The sequence below is a fragment of the Mastomys coucha genome, unplaced genomic scaffold (genome assembly GCF_008632895.1).
Source record: "Mastomys coucha isolate ucsf_1 unplaced genomic scaffold, UCSF_Mcou_1 pScaffold14, whole genome shotgun sequence".
Classification (NCBI taxonomy): Eukaryota; Metazoa; Chordata; class Mammalia; order Rodentia; family Muridae; genus Mastomys; species Mastomys coucha.
The window spans coordinates 75205816-75227535 of NW_022196896.1; the positions used below are offsets into that span (position 1 = coordinate 75205816).

Here is a 21720-nt window from a genome sequence, read left to right on the forward strand (position 1 = left end):
TTCTTCTTCTTCTTCTTCTTCTTCTTCTTCTTCTTCTTCTTCTTCTCTTCCTCCAGCTCTTCCTCCAGCTCCTCCTCCTCCTCCTCCTCCTCCTCCTTCTTTTTGGTTTTTCGAGACAGGGTTTCTCTGTATAACCCTGGCTATCCTGTAGACCAGGCTGGCCTCAAACTCAGAAATCCACCTGCCTCTGCCTCCCAAGTGCTGGGGTTAAAGGCATGCGCCACCACTGCCCGGTTCCTTTTAAGTTGATTACCTCAGACATTTTGTTACAGTAACAGAAGGATGACTAACTCAGCTTTTGTATTTGTTCAGAGGTGCCTAGGTGGCTCTCCATCACCTGCATGTAGTATTTCCTCAGACGAATCATGATGATTTGTCCTTAGTAACATTGCAGTGGGGACACAGTAGATGAAGCTGTCATAGTCCTCTCAGCTCTCTCCTGCTCCCAGCACTCTGACAGGTATAAATTCTTTAGGTAGACTCCCAGCCTAGACTCAGGATCCCTTTATTTTCCGCTGCATTGCCCACTAGGGCTGTACATAGCTGTCCCCTGTTGCCATTTTATGTAGTGTACAGGTTGGATGGCTATTTGCTAAACGTCTTTTACACTTAGCTCTTTAAAGGGTCCTTCTGTGTTCACATTCATGTCATCCAGGTCATCCAGTCAAATTTTGCCCTAAGCTGTCTTTTTCTGATCTGTCTGTGCCTTGCCAACTGCTCTACTGCTGATTGCAAATGTAAATCTAATCCCGATAGTCCTCATCTTGAGGTGAAGAGGCTGTGTGGTGTGCACACTGTTGATTGTAATTGTCCCAGCTTGATTGCAAATGCTTGGGAAGCGGTGGATGGATTCTTGCTCTTCTTTTGTGCTCTGAGCAGGCTAGGTGCTTCTCAGCAGTGGTACTTGACAGCGTACACTCCACTGCAGTTCGTCATGCCCTGGGTGGATGCTCTGGCTACCTCTGCCAGCCTGGTGTTGACCTACTTTCCTCTTCTTTTTTTTTTTTTTTCCTTTTTGGTTTTTCAAGACAGGGTTTCTCTGTGCATTCCTGGCTGTCCCGGAACTCATTCAGTAGACCGGACTGGCCTCGAACTCAGAAATCCGCCTGCCTCTGCCTCCCAAGTGCTGGGATTAAAGGTGTGCGCCACCACCACCCGGCCCCAGCTACTTTCCTCTTATCTGTGTGCAAACTATTTGTTGTACTCACTGTGCTCTTGCTGTTACAAGGAGTGTTTGTCTCTCCCTTTTGTATCAACCGAGTGCTAAAGTGCTGGTGAAGTCTGTGAAAAAAACAATGGAGGAGAAAAGTTGGTAAGCAGCTTACTTAGTTTCTTCTACCTGGGGGACCTTATACTTACTTTACTTCAAAATGACTCTGATTTTTCTCAGCATCTCTCTAACCACATATTATGAAACATGGTAAAGAGTAGAACTGTAAATTTTAAGATTTTAGCCTTTTAGTTGCCTGGTTTACAGTCTCATGTATTTTGAAAATGCTTTTTGACCAAGTACCGATAGAGGAAGTGAACTTTGTTCCCCTTCTAGATTTGATGGTGCAGTTTCTTCTGCGTCCTCTAGGGATGCAGGTTGGATGGCTCTTTGCATGGGCGAGCTGATTAAGGGGGATTTTTGTATAAAGTAATAGGTATGCTTTGTTCAAGGAGCAAGTGGCCCTTTGGTGTGTGAATGACATTTAGGGGAAGTCCTGCCATTGCCTTGCAGTTGGTTGGAAGTTTAAGCAGAACTGTCATTCAGATTTAGTTAACAATTGTAAGTGGACATGTTGTAAGCGTAGGTTTTAGGAAACATGTTTGGCATTGCTCAAAAGTTATTATGGCGTGCTGTAAAGACTGATTTGTTGTTTCTCAGTTCTTCATAAACAGGGCAGAGTGCAGTCAGTAAGAATCGTGATAGTTTTGATTCTTAGATATAGTGTCACTTCTAACATTACAAAGAAAAAGGACCCAGACATCGATACAGAAAATGCTTCCAAATTCTCATGTGCTTGTTGATTTTAATCAACTTTATGTGAATCAATACACTGTAGCAAGTTAGCATTTTTTTTTTTTAAATTCTTTTCAAATTACAAAGTAGCTTTGCCTTCTGAATTTATATTATGGGGTCTTTGGGGGGCAACATCTTAGCAATTTTTGTTTGATCGCTTCTCAACTAATAAACATTCATGAGATCCTAATGTAAATGTGTAAACATCTCTCCCTTTGTTTACATAGTTTATCGGACTTTATTTTAGTAGCTGACTGCTCAAGGGAGTTTCTGAGTTTCTTTCTTAAGGACTTTTCGTAGCCACAGCTACAGAGCCGTTACCGAAGCTGCACTTTCAAGGGATGTACTTTTGCTAATATGTCGACTTCCTAATTTGTAATTTTGATCTCATAACTGAGTTCTTTCATAACCAGATGGACTTTTAGAGGTAGCTGATGATTGTGTGGATGGCTATAAATGCACAGAATCCGTGTATGCCTGGCGAGCTGCGTGCTGGACCATCCTGTTTATTTCAGGCATATCTTTCTGTGGTGTCTATAGTTAGGCTTTTAATACGTGTTTTCCATGATGAGTCCGAAGCAGACAGCTGCTTTCCTTTGCTTCTGAGAAAATGGCATTGAGATTTTTGTGGGCTGGCATTTGCTGACCTTTTGGGTTGTTTTTTTTTTTTTTTTAAGAACATTCTTTAGAATTCCCCAGATGCAGGAAATCAGCCTTTCTAGAATTAATCATGTCAGCAATGATGGAAACAGGGACAGGAGACTATAGGCGCAAACTTGGGGAGATTGTGTTACGTATTTTTGTGGGGAAACTGAGGCTTGGAGAAATAGCATTGTGCCTGAGCTATCATGGGCGCACTGAACTGGATATGGAGCTCGGATCTTCTGGGTTTGAATGATCTGACGCAGTTGTAAAAGGGGCAAACGTCTTCAGGATGTAGCTTAGTGGCAGATCACTGTTCTGGCATTCAGTGGTCCAGGCTTTGAGTGGACAGGGGTGTAAGTAGAAGGAGAGGGCCGGCAGGGCACTAGAGAACTTTGGTGGGATTTTTATCCTGTGGAACAAAACGAGCTTGGTACCCTCTGATTAGTAAGTGGATTCTTTTGGAAGGGCAGTTGGTTTTCCCGATGGCTGTACTCCGTTTAATAAGTACTTGGAGCTCTTGGCACCTGTGGATCCGAAGAGGCCAATGAGAGCTGTCTGCTTGCCAGTTATGTTTAAGCAGTTTTACATTCACACTGGGGTTCCAGTGTTTGCCAATCTAAACATTTGACTCCTTGGAATCTTTTTTTTATCCGCCTTGAGGTAATGGATTGAGAAGCCTAAGGGTTATAATTAGCACATTCCCTCGTACAGCTGAGTTTGTGTTTCTGGATGGAACAGCGGTTTATGGTGTTTGGCTACCTTGTCCCGCAGGGATGGAGGCCTTTCAGACGTTAGCTCATTGATTCTTATAACGTTGCTCCCTGTGAGTTGTGTAGCGTGATTACAGGTTCCCTCTTGACGCTAGTGTTCTGCATCTCCTGGGCTTGTGGAAGGTGAGGGGTGCTTCTGTGGGGTGTGGGTAAGCCAAGGTGGTGGTGGGGAGGACAGGATGTAGCTTTTTGGTGAGCCTTGATGAGAAGTCCTGTCCCTTCCTGACGTTCCTGACATGACTTAGCGGACCTAACTCTGGGAAGTGACAGTAGGGACATGGTGCCCGCTGTGCTTTCTCCTGGAGAATGTGTGTTAGTTACTTTTCTACTTTGCTGCTGTCACAAAGTAAGTCGCAAGGGGTGCTTAAAAAAGGAAGCATTTCTGCTGGCTCACAGTTCAAGTGTGCAGTCTGTCACAGAGAAGTCATGACATGGTGAGGGAGGTGGTACACCCACAGTCAGGAAGCAGAGAGAGAGGGATGCTGGTGCTTAGCTAAGTCTTGAACCCCCAACTCTCAATGGTGCCACACACCTGTAGGGTGTGTTTTTCCATGTGATAAAACCAAACCAGAAACTCCCACCCTGACACTTCCCAGAAGTTCATCTCCAGGTGATGCTAGATCCTGTCTGTTGGCAGAGAGACTAACCAAGATGAAAGGTAGGACTGCAGGAGACTGGAGGTCTTTTGCACATGGTAGGTACCTGGACATTCTTGGGAAAAGACCTGTGGGAGAGCATGTGTGCTCTTAAGGTCAAAAGAAGAAGTCCGTTTCTTCTACGTTTCCTCTGTGTACACCTTGCTCTCATCCTGAGTTTGGGGATCAGAAGTTGGAATTCCAGAGGTGAATTCCCTTGGATTCCAGTCTGATTCTATGATTGCCAAGCTTGAGATGGATATACAGACTGTACTAGTATGAATCTGGGATCCTTCCTTGTACCAGGTACATCTAATCCTCAACCTGTGGGCCAGTTGTGGCCCAGGAGAGCTCTGAATATGACCCAACCCAAAATTGTAAACTCACTGAAGTCTTAATTTTTTTTTTTTCACAGTTTCTTTCCGGTAGCGTCATTCTACTGTTTCTGAGTGTGACCTTTGTAGATGACGTTGCATTATATTATCTATAGGTCATGGGCCAGGTAAACGATTTCTGCATGACTTGGGCATTGCACAGTGAGAAGATGTCTTACCTCTGGGTTGCTATGAAGAGCTTGGCAATTCAGGACTCAGATCAAAGGGTGTGTGCATAAATCCAGCAAGTGCAGGGTGGCTCTAAACCCCTTAGCATGGCTCATCTTTTCTGACTCTCACAGAGGAGCAACCTTCTAGGAGCCAGTGTTTTTTTCTGGGAGGGAGGTTTTGCCTGGGATGTGAGCCTGCCTCTGCCCAGTCATTCTCTTCCATCAGGAGATATGGTGGAGATATGGTGGTTAGTAATCTAAAACCTTCACTGTTCCAGCACCTCCAGAATCCTTCTAATTAGTCTAGATGATATGTTAGGCACATTTGCTTTCCACAGCTGGAAACAGCCTCCCTGCCTCCCAAGCCTCCATCTCTTTACGAACTTCAAGGTCTAGATGCTGCTTTCCAGTCCCCAAGGCTGCCTGGGGAGTGTGTGAGTGGACATTGGCTTCTAGGCAGCTCTTGTTGATCAAGCCGGTTTGCATGCTCAGGTGGAAACCAACCTTGACCGTGACCTGGTCAGTGGTGATTCTGTCCATTTCTGGTTTCGCAGAGACACCCTCTGGAGTGTTAACCCTGAGATAACCGTAACGTCATAGTCGTACCCTTACACAGGGCTGTTAGCAGATGGACTTACGTTTGTAGTTTTCTGTTTTCTCTCAGCCCTCGTTCATGGCTATTTGATCTTCATTGCCTGTTCCCTAGCTTAGAACTCTAATGAAAGCCCTCTGAGCAGCAATTCAGTAGTCTTAGCAGAAGGCCCTACAGAAAGACTGGCAGTGGGCCTCCCTCCCATGTATTGGCTTTACCAATGAAATAAAAGACTGGAAAGTCAGCTAACTATAATTTGTGACATAAATACAGGAGATAGACACTACACATATAAATTTCTCTTTTTCAAGCATGTTGGTAGGAGTGAAAATTAGCATAGTCGGAACCTTGTCACAAATGTACGTCAGCCCTCTTTCTCACATGCATTGAACAACAGACGTCACCCCTACGGTTGTATGGTCCACTAAACCCAGCTCTTTAGAAAACTACATGTGCCAGGACCTGTCTGCTTCCAGAGTGCCAGCCTACCTTTCTCAAGGGAGGAGCAGGGACACTCAGTATTATTGGTATGTCACAGTGCCTGAGATGCTGTGACATACACTATAGACAGAGTTGGCTTAAGCAATGGACATTTGTTTCTTCTAGCTCTGGAAGCTGGGACGTTCAGTTTGGTTTCTGCTGAGCCTCCTCTTGCTGGCTTGCACATTGGTGTCTCCACAAAAATCTCCCTATGTCCTTCCTGGTGGCCTCTAAAACTGGGAAAGGCCACACTCCTAGTCCTGCAGGGCCTGGAAATAGAGCTCCAGGCGGGAGAACACAAGCATTCGGTCCATAACAGCTGGCTTGCTTGGAGTGTGCTACCTAGGGTCAATGACTCCTCACGCTGGGTTAAATCAGGCCAGGCCATGTTCAAGACGAGAAGCTCAGCTGAACCTCCTGAGGCTCGGAAGCTTTTCTCTCTGCCTCATATGTTCTGTCTTCAGGAGTCGTTCTTTCCTTCAGCAGGGTGGCTTCTGCAAAGGCTCCCCTAAATGAAACTTGTTCTCAGCATCTCCACAAATTTCTCCTTCAGGGCTTGCAGCCTCTTGACTACTGTGGTGTGGGTCCTGGTCCCAGGGTACCAGGCCCGTGGAAGCCGGCATTGTTTTGTGTGGGGTTTGTCCTAGAGTGGAGGGACTTCAAGAGAGGAGATTAATGAGGAAGACAAAAGAGCTGTGAGGGCATGGGTTCGCTGCCAAGAAATCTGGTTTGTTTTTTTTTTTTTTTGAAGTAAAATTACATAAATGAAATTTATGAGTTTAGCTTTTCATAAGAATTCTAGTAAATTAAGGATTCAGGCCAAAGTAAGCATCTTGATTTGAATTTTTTTTTTATTTCTTGCTCATCTGCATTTTTCTTTTTCTTTTTTTTCTATAGTAGGCACACACTTCTCTTAGTCATTAGGGAGCCCATTTGAAATGTCAAAAGTGGACTGTTTGAGTTGGAAGGTTGCTCAGTGAGTGGAAGCATTTGCCACCAATTCTGATGATCTGAGTTCCATTCCTGACCTACGTGGTCAAATGAGAGAGCAGACTCCCACACTTGTCCTCTGATCTCTACGTGTGTGCCCTGGCATGCTCATGTGCATACTAAATAAATGTAATAAAAAAAAACTTTAAAATGGGGTGTTCTGTTGCTGTTCCTGCTAAACTCTGACTTCTGGGAGTGGTGTGGGGGAAGGGGAGAGAGGTGGTGTGATTGCTCCTGTGTCCCTAACCATTCATACAGTGCCAGCATCTCATCTGGATTAGTTAGTTCTGTACATGTTGCTCTAACTAAATAAAATGGACATTTAATCCACCCCTATCCCTACCCCCAGATGATTTTTGGTGCTATTTTAAAAGCTTGAGGAAGGAAATTTCCAGTTCTCAGTGCTTGGCTCCTGTTAGGTTCTGAACCTTGAGGTAGAGCTTTTGGTCTCTCTTGCTTTTCTTCGTTTTGGGGATTTGATGAGACTTATTTTGTTCATGACATTTCGTCCTATTGGCCCAGTTTTCTAACTTAAATGTGTTTCGCATGCCATTCTCAAAAGCATTAATGACTTCATTTGGAGCTACGTGCTTGATTTTATTTCCTGTCCTGTTGTTGGTATCGTGAGTTTTGGAGAAATCCTCAAGGCGGCTCGAAGCTCTTATCGTTCTTCTGCTTCCTAATCTTATACAGTGGCAGCCATGAGAATGCCCATTGCTGCGTGAATCAGGCGTCAATAGTCGTTTGCATCCATGTCTGTTGTTTGTATCTTATTGAATGCCTGCCATGTACATAGGGCACTGCCATAGACTTTGGGGAGACACTAAGGAATAAGACATGATTCTTACACTGAAGAGCTGAAATGGCTAGCAAACAGGGCCACTGTACCTGGAGAGTCAGTTAAAAGACATCCCTCCGTACTGTTAGGAAGTACCCCTGTAGCTCCTGCGGCTGGGGCCCGTTTCTAAAGATGCTACCGTGGCATCAGTACAGTTGCTTCAATACAACTCTAAAATGCTATGATGTTGTAGATATCTTCTTTCGGTTAGCAAGCAGAAGATAACTTTTCACTGTTCTCCTAGGCATACGTTGGTTTTGGCTTTGCTGCAGGGGCTGTTTCAGATTTAAAATACTGTGGCTTAATATTCTTGTTACTCATTGAGATGTCAGCTCTAATTTGTTCATGCTCTTTCAAATGCAGAAGTGTTTCCGCTTAAAGTATTCGTTGTTGCTGGCCTGTGGTACTCTGAGAACGTCAATTCATTGTGGGGGCAGTGAGATATCTGTTATTTCTGCGTATCCTCCATTTCTTGTTAACTATTGACTGTTAATTTGGAATAGCTTTCTGTATCCTTGTTTTGATATTGCATTCGATATCAAATGGAGTGTGCTCATGTAACTTGCCATGTTCTTTTGTCCTCATCTATGTATGTGGCTGACAGCCAGAGGGATGGCTGTCCTGTATCTGCAGTCTTCATAGTTAGGGCGAGTTGCGTGGTAGGTAGCTTATAATGTAAGGCGAGTGATGGGGTGGACCAGTTTGTTGAACTGTTAGGTTACAGTGGCCTTAGGTGCTTTAGGATATTTTAGCCTACATTCTCTTTTTTTATTTTGAAGACAGTTTGAAATGCTGCTTTTAATATTTTTAACTGTGTTTTGTGCTATATAGGTTTCCAGTAAACAAGCTGGTAACATTGAAATAAGCAGAAGTCATTTTAGAAGTACTTGAGAGCAGAAAGGGGAGAGAGCAGCTGCCTCATATACACGGGCAGTGGCTGTAAAGAGCTCACAGAGTTGTGGGCTCATCTGGCACTGGTTAGTTAGTGGGCTGGTTGCTGGCTCAGTCACCCTGCGATTCAGGGGCCTTGCTTCCTGTGACCCCTCAGAAAGTCCCCCAGTCATTTTGTTTTAGAGATGGCCTCATGTTAGGGAGGAAGGTTAGATCTCATAGAATAATACAATCTATCAGCAGCTTGGTACTGTGCGTTAGGTACACTCAGTTTTATGTTAGCTACAGATATGGTTTGAGCGATAGACAGATTGAGAACTGCAGGGAGGTCGATAGATTAACAAGGATGCAGTGGGCAGGAAGCAAGGGCAGGCCAGAGCTGAGCAGGAGCTGTGCTGCTGGTCTTCATGCGCTGTGTTCGGTGATGAGTATAGTCCTGGCCCTGGCCATCTGTTGTCCACACTCCCAGGAGGGTTTGGATGTGCACAAGCTGTGCTCCCACCTCCTGCTTATGCTGGGATTGGGCGAATGTAGATCTACCAGAAACTGGCATTAACTCCCTACAAAAGTCACTGTAGCTGGGAACTCCCTAAATGGTAGATCAGGGACAAGTAGGAGTAGGGCCGAGTGGCCAACAGTGCCTACGAGACCCACATCTACTATGGAGATCAGCTGACCTCACACTGACACTTTATTTATTTTGGATCAGGTGTGTTTGTTGTTTGAGATAGGGTCTTGCTATGTAGTCAATGTAGTCAATCTATTCATTGTCCTGCCCTAACCTTTTTTTTTTAATACAAAGAAAAGTCTTTATTGATACATTTTGATTAAGCATAAATTATGATTATTACAGTTTGTTAGAGAGTAAAAAGCTTCAGAGTCCGACATCTCCCCAGCCCTGGCCCTAGCTACTAGCCTCAGCCTTCTTACTGGGAGCCTTGGACAAGGTCTTGGAGGGTAACTCAGGCCTTTTGGTGTTCTCGGGGGTCTTCCTGACCCTAGATGTGGGTTGTGCTTTGTGTCCCATGTCCTGGGAAGGAGTGCTTTGGTCTTCTGTACTGTGTCAGTGTGGGCCATGGCTGCCATCTTCCTTTTGTAGAGGGAAGCAACACTATTCTGGACCTTGCTGGCTGAGGGCTTTGATTTCTCACACACACCTTCGGTTTTCCCATGGGCATCTGCTTCTTGCCTGCTCCCACTGTCTTTGACCTTCTGGCCTGTGTTGACAGTGAGAGGGGCCCCTGCAGCTTTGTCTTGTTTTAGGGGGGGCCTTTCTGACCTCTTTCGGTTTTGCCTTGACTTTTCTTGGGCGCTATCTCCAATGTGTCCGCTGAGCAAGGGTAAGCCTTCCTCTTCTGCCCTTTCTCCACGTTGGCCTTGCCAACTTGGCCTTTCTTCAAGCAATCCAGATTTCTTGGGGCCTGTCTCCTTGGCACTAGTTTGAAGCTGCCAGTGGCACCCTTGGCCTTGGAGTTGGCAAGCCTGGTGAGGAGGTCTCGATGAATGCCAGCTTCCAGAGCCTGCTTCAACAGGTACTTGAAACGGGGGGTTGGGGGGATGGGGGGTGGGGGTGGTGGTGTCCATTGTCGGGTACTTGTGCTGGATATAGACCTTGATGGCTACAACTGTGCCTGGCTTCACATACATCTTTTTCATCACACCTACATGCAGGAAAAGAAAATGCTCCAGACAAAATGATGGATCTCCTCACTGCGTGGCTGAAAATGTCTTGACCCACTCTTCTCTGAGAGGGACTCTTCTGTCATTTGACTTAATGGCCTCCTCTGAGGGAAGCACTGGGGAGGAGACTTTGTGAGGCTTCCGTACTTAAGCAGTTCTTGTGAGTTAGACATTTTGAGGGCTGGTTGCTGGTAAGGGTCAAGCAATCATAGATTGCTATCATCAGCTAGAATTTTGCACTATCATTCATTAAAGATGGAACTATTAAAGGTTGACTTGTTTCCGTGGACTAGTAATGCACCCTGAAAAATACCACCAAGCCTCGGGAAACTAACCTGAGAATTTGCCTCTTGGCCTTCCTTCCTTCCCTGCAGAGAGCTGTCAGTCTTGGTTGATGGGTGGTTGAGAGGTAACTGGAAGAAACAGTACGCGGTGGTTAACTCCTGGATTCTGCCTCTTTGCAGCTGGAGGAGGGCTTATCCCTTTTTCAGGCACTGGGAGCCAAACAGGCTTTGGCTGGGCTGCGGCAGGCACAGTGACCCTTCTGAGTAGAAAATTCTCCCCTTGTTGGCCTTTCAGACAGGCTGTTTTCATGAACACATGGCTCTGGTATTCTGAATTTCCTGTATTCAGATCCTCTCGTGTGACAGGTATGAGGTCCGAGTCCCAAGGGCACGGCTCCGCCGGTGGTTCCAATAATAGCTGTCAAATCTTGTTGGTCTTTGATGTGCTAGTTCCTGTGTCCTCCACCTCTTCCCTATGCCTTAGCTAGGACAAGCCTTTGCTTCTGACATCCCACTTTCTGGCACCGGTTTCTTTGGTTCAGCCTTCTGGTGCAAATAGTTAAGAGAGCTGAGGGGGCTCACATCATGGAAACCTTGAGGAATGAGGTGTCAGGGACCTTGAGTGTCATTTGAGCCCGAGATTTATGATGTCACTAGAATTCCTTCACTAATAATTTTCAGTAACTTTCCTGCCTTGCCTCCTCCATGTGCGGTTTTCCCCTGGGACTGGCCTGTTTGGTGTGAGCAGGGGTGGTTGAGCCATCCCAAGTGTCCAATCTGCAAGCCTGCCCAGCAGAGGTGGGCAGACCTGCGATGCTGATACTCCGGCCAGCATCAGATTCAGCGTTAGATTCAGAGTCAGCCTTGAGTCAGATATAGCGACTAGGAGATGGTGGGCTAGTGTTGTGTTGGTTGATTTAATGTTTATATGATATGTATGTGCTAATACCTGGAGTTGAGGGTACAGCAATATAGACTCCTTTGAAAGCTTTTGGGAATGGAACTATATGCGTACATGCATGCACGCACGTGCATGCACACACACACCACACCCCTTTTTTGTTTGATATTCACACACATATTTGTGTATCACACAGTGCCCTACACACATCACCATGTTCTATATGAAACCATGGAACTTCTTTTGATGTTTTTAGGAAACATCATGTTAGCAAATGCTTCTGAAATTTGTTTTCATGGCTAATCATAACTCTGTCGGAGAAGAAAAAAAATCATTTCTTCTTGGCAGAGCAAATATGCCAGATATTTTTATTAAGATTTCAAAGTGAACTCAACTTATGCTGAAGGTCATAGCTCTAATATACTTAAGGCAGAATTTGAGCATAGTTGATTGTAGGAAGGTATGGAAGGACTCCCACCACATTTCCTGTGTTCTCTTTTTACCGCTAATGATGGGAACCATCATGATATCATACCTCCAAAACTTCGATGCTAAAAAGACAAACTTGTCTTATAACAAAATGAATTTTGTATTGACTTTTCAGTTTGGTTTGTTTTATTAGTATATTATATTTTGCAAAAATTGTATTTTCAGTTTTTATCAGTTTTCCGAATTGATTTGTACCTGTGTACGATTACGGAGTTAGGATAGAATGTCAAAGCCGGCTGACTGTAAACTTCCTTGAACCTTGTGGTTGTAGCGATGGTGAAGCAGGCTTAGTTACTGCGGCAAGGGCAGGCTGGTGGCTTAATCCCCATTACCTGCATCCAGCAGGTGTTGTCTTTCCAGCTGCTTCTATAAATAGGCTATATTCAGCAATCCACCCAGGGCAGAGTTCCCATTCAGCCACTTTTGCTTTTAAGTTTCTGGTTTAAGATGGTTATTTTTGCAGCCCTTTTCAAACCGACTTCTCTCTTAATCCCTAAGCCCTTTTTCCTCACCTGCCAAATTAGGTGTAATGCGTTTTACAGACCCAGAGTGGTTTTGGCACTGTATGAGTTTGAGAACTTGAAATTTGATTTAAATGTTAATTTATTGTGACAGAGTTGGGCGCTCTCCTGGCTGCTGCTCAATCCCTGGAAATGGCAGGCCCCTCCCACCCGCCCCTGCTCCCTTCTGAAATGGAGCCTGACCTACCTCAGGGCAGGAGCCATTCCTTGTTCTGTGGTTGTTGGGTTTTAGTGGTGTCTGGGACTAGTTATTCCAGGTGTGGTCGCCCTGAAACTAAATCAGATATTAGCAAATAAATCAATAAAATAAAAAAATCTTTTCTGTCGAATCAAACATATTGGAGAAAGGCTCAGTTCTTTCATAGTCCCTTTTTTGGCTTTCCAAGGTTGTTTTGTTTGTTTGCTGTTTTGTTTTGCTTTGTTTTTTAAAACAGTGAGAAATAACAGACATGTTTGTGGATATATATTGATTGCTAGTAATTAATAACAATGAGTTATTCAGTTACTAGGTCTTCCCGCTTCTCTTTGTAACTTCAAGAAGGTGGATTTTTCTCTTGCCTCTAAGGGACTTCTTGGCTATTTACACCAGAAGATGAGGATTTACTTAAATTGCTAAGATTTAAGCAAGCTGATCTTCCTATGGTCTAGTGTGAAGCGGGCACTCCATATGGAAAGAATAAAGTGAACTTTGCACTTAGTACCAGGTGTTTGCATGCATATATTTATTATAATATTCATAAATATTGCAGGTATTAGTGCCTTGATGTCAATTTAAGCTTGACTTCTGCCCTGGAGACACTGTTTTTAGAATGGGACAGTAAGTGCATCTCATAATGGAAAAGCTAACAAAACGTGCATTACCTAAGAGACATGCCACACCCTTTCCTTGGTTAAAATATTTGAAGGGGCCGGGTGGTGGTGGCACCTGGGAGGCAGAGGCAGGCGGATTTCTGAGTTCGAGGCCAGCCTGGTCTACAGAGTGAGTTCCAGGACAGCCTGGGCTACACAGAGAAACCCTGTCTCAAAAACAAAAAAAACAAACAAACCAAAAGATATTTGAAGGGACTTTGGTCCTCTTGACAGCACAGAGGTTGGGAGCTCTGTTGGTTTAGCATTCCTCTGTGGGCTGTGGGTAGGTAACATCCTATATACAAGGTGGGAATGCCACGGTTAGAGGGCGCCTTCGTTTCCAAGTGGGTAACCTTTCCCGCTGAGCCAAAGGAAAAGTAGCATTTGGATCTAGTTGTTGTGGGTTAAACTTTCTTTTTGCTGTTAGGTTGGCTAGTCAAGATGGAAATTGAGAATACAGTGATTACTCATGGCAGGTTGCTCTGTCTAGGCAGCCTGTCTACCAGTGGGGTGTGCTCTTTGTAAATTAGCTTCCAGTACCTGGGATGAAACTTCTTCCCGTAGCTACAGTATCCAAATAACAATGGGATTCTTTTTGTTTGTTTGTTTTTGAGACAGGGTTTTACTATGTAGCTCTGGCTGTGCTGGAATTTCACTGTGTAGACAAGGCTGGTCTCAGACTTACAGAGGTAAGCTTGCCTCTGCCTCCTGAGTGCTGCATTCAAAGGCGTGTGTCACTATGCCAGGCAAGCTACGGGATTCTTTAACACCACATACGAAGCATTGATAAGTATTCACAACAAGTTGAGTGTCATGTTTTCGTCTCACTTTAAAAAAAACAAGCAAGCATTTATTTACTTTCGCGTATGTCTGGGTGACATGGGGAGCATGTGCTACCGTGTAGTGTGCACATCAGATGACAACTGCTGAGTACCTCTATTCTCCTTAGGTCCTGGGAATTGAACTCAGATGGTCAGGCTTGGGGGCAAATGCCTTTACCCACTGAGGCATCTTACTGGCTCAGTTTCCTCATACAAATTTTAAAATCAATATGTTTTTGAGTGGGTATGTCCCCGTCACGGTATGTGTGCACAGGAGTCAGATAAGCAATTACAGGAGTTGGTTCTCTCCTTTCCTCTTGTGGGTTCTGGGGATTGAACTCAGGTCAGCAGGCTTGGTGGCTAGACCTTTACCCACTCAGCCATCTCAGTAGCCCAGGATAGCTCATATTAATATGGAGTTAGCCATATCTCTAGTGGAGTTATTGTGTGGATTAAGTTCTTACATGTACAGTTGATATGGTGAGCAGTAAGTGTTACTGGCATCATTTAAAAACGCAGTTTCTTGGGGAAATGCACTGTAAATTAATCTTGGAAAGCTGAGGCTTGTCATCTTAGAGGAAGCTGCTTCATACAAGGGCCCAGTCTGACATCACTATGCAAGGGCTGGTGGCAAAGGTGGTTTTGGAAAGAGATTTCTTCTGGAGTGTGCCAGTTTGGGTTGGAGATAGAGATGGCATAGGGCAACAGTGACTTTGGTTTCCGGTTGGCGTTTTCTGTTGATGGACTTTGCCTGGGAGGGTGGATAGGTGAGAGGTTTGTTTTGGCAGCAGGTTGGCATCATGGCAGCAACTTCAGCAATTTGGATTGCTGGGCAGGTGGAGGCCATTTCTCCAGTCATATAAGGAACTCATCTGAAAGAGTATCCCTCACAGAACTGACTTTTTCTTCTTTCTTCTAGCTGGAAACCATGGCCAAAATGGAGGTGAAATCCTCACTTCTGGACAACATGATCGGTGTTGGAGATATGGTTCTTTTAGAGCCGCTCAATGAGGAGACGTTCATCGACAACCTGAAGAAGCGCTTCGACCACAACGAGATATATGTGAGTGCGTGGAGGCTTTTCTGCCTCACACTTGCTTTCTTTGCTCTTTGTTCCTAAGCGTTCAGACAGTTTTGAGTGTTTACTAGATTGGCATAGGCACTGCACTGATAAGTCCACTGAGTATTTCCCAACGAGTTTAAACACCAGCTGTACGCAAGATATTGCACATGGGTTGAGGTCACACTCACACAAGTGTGGTGTTTAAGTTCCTCCCTCTGAGGACGGTCAGTTCAGTCAGAGTGTTGAGATCCTTTTGCCGTCTTGGATGCCTTCAGAGTATTAGAACACTAGTCACTCAGAAGCTATTCAACAAAACAGGGCAGTGAGCTATCCGAAAAGACTGGAACCTTTCCGATACTTGTCCATAGAGGGACTGCAGTAGATTGCTAGTTTTAGCATATGTTTCCTGGAGACCGGCGTCATTATGGTTGCTGTTAGTATAATGGCATGCATGAGAAGGCAGAATGTAAGCATATCCAGTAGTAGACAAATGTATGTTTTCAAGAATCCTCTAAGGGAACTTCACAGCGTTACTGTGTTAAGCTCTCCAAATAGATTTAAAAACATGAGCTAAAAAAATAGATTTATCTTCGGCCCTTGCATGCGTGGACATAAAAGTGTGATGTGAATTCAACCAGTGAAATGGGGTATCGATTTTCAATGCGAGGGGCCTAGAAGCAAACAGAATCAGTTGGACAGAGGTAGTGTGAATAGATCTTTTTGCCTTGCTTCTGAGCTCTTTCTTCCTTCTTTAAAAAAAAAAAAAAGTGCTTCTGTCCATCAGAATGAGCTACGTTATTGGCACGGGCAGCATTTTTCTTTATTGGGTGTGGGGAGGAACTAGGAATAAACAGAAGGAGAGACCTAAAGGTGAGAACTAGCTTTGACTTTCGTAGAACAAGCTAAAATCTATATGAAAAAAATTATAAGCTTTATTATTATTTTTTTTTGGTCACATAAAGCTTTCTGTTCTAGGTAGTCAACGGTCTTAGTCCCTCAGGACCTCTGTAATAAACACTATCTTGTAGGTATGAACTGTAGGTGACACAAGTTTATTTCTTGTAATCTAGAAAGCCCAGGCGGAAAGGATTAGCAGGTCCCGAGAGGAGTGCCTGCCTCCTGGTTGGTGGATACAGATGCTGCTGTGTCCTCCCAGGATGAAAGGGGAAGCCCAGTAGGCCTCATAGCACTAACCACATTCTTGTGGATCCAGCACAATGACCTGTTCCCCTCCCAGAGACTCCCCCTCCAAACCACAGACGCACTTAAACCACAGCACCCAGGGCAGCTCAAGGGCGGCTCTCACTAATTAATTTTTTTTTTTTTTTAATGAAGTAAGTCGTCATCTGGAAGTTTCAAAGTAAAAGGGAGACTTGTGACTCCTGCTTTTAGATTATCTCTTTTGATAACTGAGTGCTGAATGGGAATAGTAACAGTTCAGTGTTTCCTTAAGATGGTGATCCAAGTGGAAAGGGCGTTGAATGCCGCTGTGGCGCGGGAGGATGGCCTCGTTTGGCTTGGTGTCACCTCCCCTCTCGGGATAGCAGGATTGCCTTCAGGTGGGAAAGCCTGGCTATTCTGCCACTTTAATTGAAAGTATGGTCTGATATCAAATGAAAGATGGTCTGATATCAAATGAAAGATGGCCTTTAAACATTGGTCTCTGAGACTCAGACAGGAGGCATCAATTATATCCTAACTCACGGTGCCGATCATTTTTCTTTTTGGCTCTAAGCAGCAACAGTTCCCTTTTAGATGAATTGAAAATAGGAGAGAAGGGCATTCTGTGCATTTGAATACCTGATTTGTTGTGGCCACTAAAAATAAAACAGCCTCCCTCGTAACAAAGTGAATCTAGCAGACAAAATGTCTGGGTTCCAGCTCTACATAATTTTATTTTCTAAACTATTTCTGGAATGCCCTTTCTGGCTATATGACAGAAGTGGAAAATTGACTTTAGCTTGTAAATATTGACATCAGTCGTTCTCTCTCTTGATGGCTACTCTTCTGTGAGCCGTGTGCTCTCCCTTCTCTGCCTTTAAACATGCCATGTTGGATGACCATGGTGTCTCTGTTTCCAGCGGTAAAAGGCAGGTTCTAGAATAATGCAGATAGCGCGATCCTGCTTCCAAGGTGGGACTACATTATTGAGTGTGGCAGACTATGTTGCATTGAGGCCCACCTAGAGCAAGGCTTCTTACTTAACTGAGCACAGTGCGGGCGAATTACTGTTCCTAAGTTAAGCATATATTATTTTTGCAATTAAAAAAAATGCAAGAACTGCATGATAGATATGGTTACAATCGTTCCCCGCCTCAAACACCGTGCACCCTACTGTACGAAACCTATTTCTGGCTCTTATTTTGATAATATTCTTGGCTTTGCTTTGCTTTTCTTTATGGATTGCTGTAAAATTGTTTGGTCTGGAGCTTTAGCCTAAGTTAAAAATGTCTGCAGCACCATCATCATGCTATTTGTGTGTGTGTATGTGCGTGTATGCGTGTGCGCGCGCATGTGTGTGTGTGTGTGTGTGTGTGTGAGAGAGAGAGAGAGAGACAGAGACAGAGAGAGAGTGTGTGTGTATATTCCAGTTCTCTCTCAGAATAGAAGATGCTGTTGAAATCCCTCGTGTCCACATATAGCTTTACTCTGTTCCTCGGGCCACCACCTGGGTTGAGCCATCCTGTAAGCATGTTAACTTTGTACTGACAATGCCAGCAGTGACCAGAAGGTTGGCCTAGACTTGTGATCACAGTGCGAGCAATTTCCTGTATGATTCAGCCATAGATTGGGGAACTCTGCGTTCCATCTTGATGGCCATCTCCCGTTCAGCCCCCCGAAAGATAATGGGGAGTGTCTGTTCTGACAGAGCTGTCGTGAGAGGTACTTTGCTCTGGATGTGATTTGTTCCAACGTAGTCACAGTCCCTGCGAGTCTTCTCTGAGTCTCCGGCTAGCTGACTCTGGAGTGTGAGAGGGATGGATACCCAGGCAAATACAGGTCTCAACAACTAGGGAGAGTGAAAGACAGGTGGATGCTGAGAAAGCGCTGATGTAGCCGAGTGTCCACGTTGATATTGCTGCCCTATAGGAGATGTGCTCCCCAGGAGGGGTTTGCTGTATTAGACTGTCTGTGCACCCAAAGGCTTGTTTCCCAGACTTTTTTTTGCTGTGAACTTCTGATACAGAAAAGGGTAAATAGATTTTTCAGAAGATCTGGAGCAGAGTTAAGTCTAATGATACAGCGAGGTTTCACCAGCACCTTCCGTCCAAAATAGTGTAAAGCTTTATTTATTGTTCCATAACAAGTGGGTTTATTTTCATGTCGCTCCTTGCATGCAACCTTCTCTGAGTAAAATGCAACTCCAAGAATATCTTATGAAGGGGGTCAACACATTGATTAAGTAGTAACATGCTGGTTCATGGCTGTGGCCTCAGGAACATCAGTGTTTTCGACTGGTTCAGCTGTCATTCCAAGCCAGGGCTTCGGGCTTGTCTGGTGGGAGACAGGGGAAGATCTCAAGTGGTGGGAGATAGAGGGAACAACTGGACTGGCCGGTTAGAAGTATGCAGGGTCAGAGGCTGTCGCTGCTGTCCCTGGCTCTTGGCAGAGTGTCGTTCAAGCTGGGACCAGCTGCAGGTCATGCCTTTTACTCTCAGAGGCTCAGTGTGGGGTCAGTGGCTGGGAAATACTAGTTGTGACATTCCCAAGCTCTGCTGGTCTAAGTTCTTTGTGCCCTTTGTCCGCCCTTCCCGCCCCTCCACCCCCACCCTCAGGCAAGCTTGCAGCTGGGGCAAGTCTCCTGTGGGCTTTGTTGTGATGGAGGAAGAGGCAGACCTGAGGTCGGATGTTCTGTTTTTAGGGTGACTGGTCAGGACTGCGGTTCTTTCTGTCCAGGAACAGGAGAGCTGCAATTTAGGTAAGAACAGGGAGGACAGATGTGGAAAGCAAAGAAGCAAGGTGCCTGTCTGTTGGTAGAAGTATTTGTGGTGCTAAGCAGTAAATTTAGTTTGTTTTCTGTCTCAATTGTCGGGTTGGGGATCGTCTACATATAGAGGTCTGAATTAGCCCAGTTTCAAGATCTTATGTTAAACTAATTGCATTTGTAAAAGTGACAGCCTGGAAAAATCTAGTACAAATTGTTTTAATTTTAAAAATTCTGGAGGTAGGGATGGAATGGGACCAGACACTTCTATAACACTTGACTATAAAGTACTGGATATTTGGTTAGTTTTGAACATTGTAACAATAACACTGGTTCACATTTGTACACTTCTCATTTATACACAGGGTAGTTTGTACCCTGTGGATCTAACACATGTCACACAGGGTAGTTCATGCCATGTGGCTCTAACACGTTTCTAGAGGTACTATTTGCCATAAATGATGTGTCTCCTTTTGTTATAAAGCAGCTTGAGTTTCTCATACTCCTATTGTTTGTGTACATGCTCTTATTGTTTGTGTACATGCTCTTATTGTTTGTGTACATCAGAAGTACTCACTATTTATGTGAGTGACTTAGCTCAGGTAATTTCCACCCTGTACTGAATGAGAATCTGAAATTTGGACCTTTAATTTGTTAGCAGAGGTCAGAAGTGGCGCTCTAAGTCTAGCTTAATGTTGTTCTTACTAGCTAACTGTCCTCCTGGTTTTTATAATTTCACAATTTTTTCTTAAAAGTCTTTACATTTTTTTTCTTATACAAAAGCAAGACTTTTTTTTTTTTTTTTTCCGAGACAGAGTTTCTCTGTATAACCGTGGTTGTCCTGGCATTCACTCTGTAGACCAGGCTGGCCTCGAACTCAGAAATCCGCCTGCCCTTGCCTCCCAAGTGCTGGGATTAAAGGCGTGTGCCACCACTGCCCGGCCTAAGCAATACGTTTTTTGAAAAACATCCAGGCAGCTTAGGCACATATAACATGGAAATGTCGTTTTCTTGTATCAGATTTCCAGAAGTAATGCTGTTTACTGCACTGTTTCGAGTCTTCCAGAAGTTCATTTAAAGAAGGATGCTCTTTGGTTCTAGAGTTGGAAATAAGAGGTTCTCTTTCCTAAGACATCCCAGACCCATTGAGGTTTGCGTGGGACCAGGTTAATCTTCAACGCCATTTCTACTTCTCGCCATACCACGTAGGAGGGGGGGGAGAGCTCACCCAGACCTGTTCTTGTGGATGCCTAAACTGCAGTGTGCGTGTGCGTGTGCGTGTGTGTGTGTGTGTGTGTGTGTGTGTGTGCGTGCGGTGTGTGCGGCTGGCTCCTGGGAAAGGTGGAGAGCAAACTGTGTATGCAGTTGGGAGTTTGGATGCCAGCACAACATCGAAGCCTAGATAGAGCCAGGTGTAGAGGAATGTTGTGTCTGATTTTGAGGACAGTCTACCTCTTGCACACTTTAGGAAGACAGACAATTTTGATAACGTGTCAGTTTTTAACCTGTCCACTCTTTCGTAAAACCCATGGTAGTAAATATCTTTAACCTTGCTGATGCACAGTTGTCTGTTATTTGCCAGTCTTAGTTATTTCAGGTGGCAGGTTCTATATTGTTCTTGCAATATTTGTGTAATGTAAGTATATATAACTCAAGTATTCTGGTTGGAGTTACATCTGTAGTTAGATTTGGAGGACATGAGGACTTCAGAAAAGACCCCTGTTGGAAGCAGTTTGATGGGCGGGCACCCTGGAGCAGAGGCCTGACCTGAGGTCTGGCTCTGCCACTTTTTGTCTATGAGACCTGGGAAAAGTCCATAAACGCTATGAATACTTTAGACCCTTTATGTTTTAGTTCATTTAGGCCTTAGAGAGTCTCGAGTGCTGTAACATTTTCATTTTGCATATGACGAAACATTCTTAGGCAGGCCCAGTGTCTGTTGCATGCTCACACCGTGGGTATAAAATGGAGCTGGGATTTATATCCAGGAAATCCAATGCTGGAGGTTGTGTGCAAATGATAGATCTGTTGACCTTACATGAATATCAAGTGACTTCACTCACATGGAAACCTGTTTAGTTTCCTAAGCAGTTGTATATAAAATAGAAATTTGCATAGGCTTTGAAATACGGCAGTTTCTAAGTGACCCAGTTGAATAATGGGTTTGATTATCAGTGTTCTTGCCATGTATGGACAGAGCACTCAGTGGTACAGGGACATGAACTTATCCCGACATGGGATAGGTACATCAGGTTCTCAAGTCACAGGTTATCATGCCATGGTCCTTATAAGTCAAAGCAGAGAGACATCAGTCAAGAAGATAACCACGTTATACCCTCCCCCAAACCAAACCAAACCAAACCAAACCAAACCAAACATAGAACATCTCAAGGAAGGACTGCAAGTGACTGGCCGTTATTCATGGTCCTCCTTTATGAACACAAGGCGGAAGAAGGCATTTGGCTCATCGCATGTGGGGCCAGTTCAGTTACATACGAATCTCCTTCTTATCTATAGAGCAGATGAATTTTAATGACAGTTTTAATTCTTAGTCACTCACAGCCATCCATTGCCCAAGACTGAGTTCTTTCATCTATGAAATGGGTATTTTGATAATTATCTCACTGAGTTCCTGCACGGATGACTGACACATAGTAGGAGTGGGATATATTGTAGGTGGTGGGAAGCCCCGGGTGACTGTTCTTTAATGATTTAGAATTTGTTCTTTTCTAAAATTAGATTTCCATTTTCTTCTGCTGTAACTGAATCCTGTATTGTTTTTATTTGTTGTTTTGTT

The 21720-nt window shown here is 44.4% G+C and overlaps 1 protein-coding gene and 1 pseudogene across 3 annotated transcripts in view; one reads left to right on the forward strand and one right to left on the reverse strand.

The window, feature by feature from the left end:
* Myo1b (myosin IB) overlaps nt 1-21720 on the forward strand; it is a 170520-nt gene that overhangs the window by 20571 nt on the left and 128229 nt on the right. For all 3 annotated transcript variants that reach the window (XM_031367437.1, XM_031367438.1, XM_031367439.1), the window contains exon 2: nt 14855-14998. In XM_031367437.1, the coding sequence (XP_031223297.1) occupies nt 14864-14998 (135 nt within the window). In that variant the 5' untranslated portion in view covers nt 14855-14863. The remainder of the gene's footprint in view (nt 1-14854; nt 14999-21720) is intronic.
* On the reverse strand, nt 9295-11777 carry LOC116089433 (annotated as a pseudogene).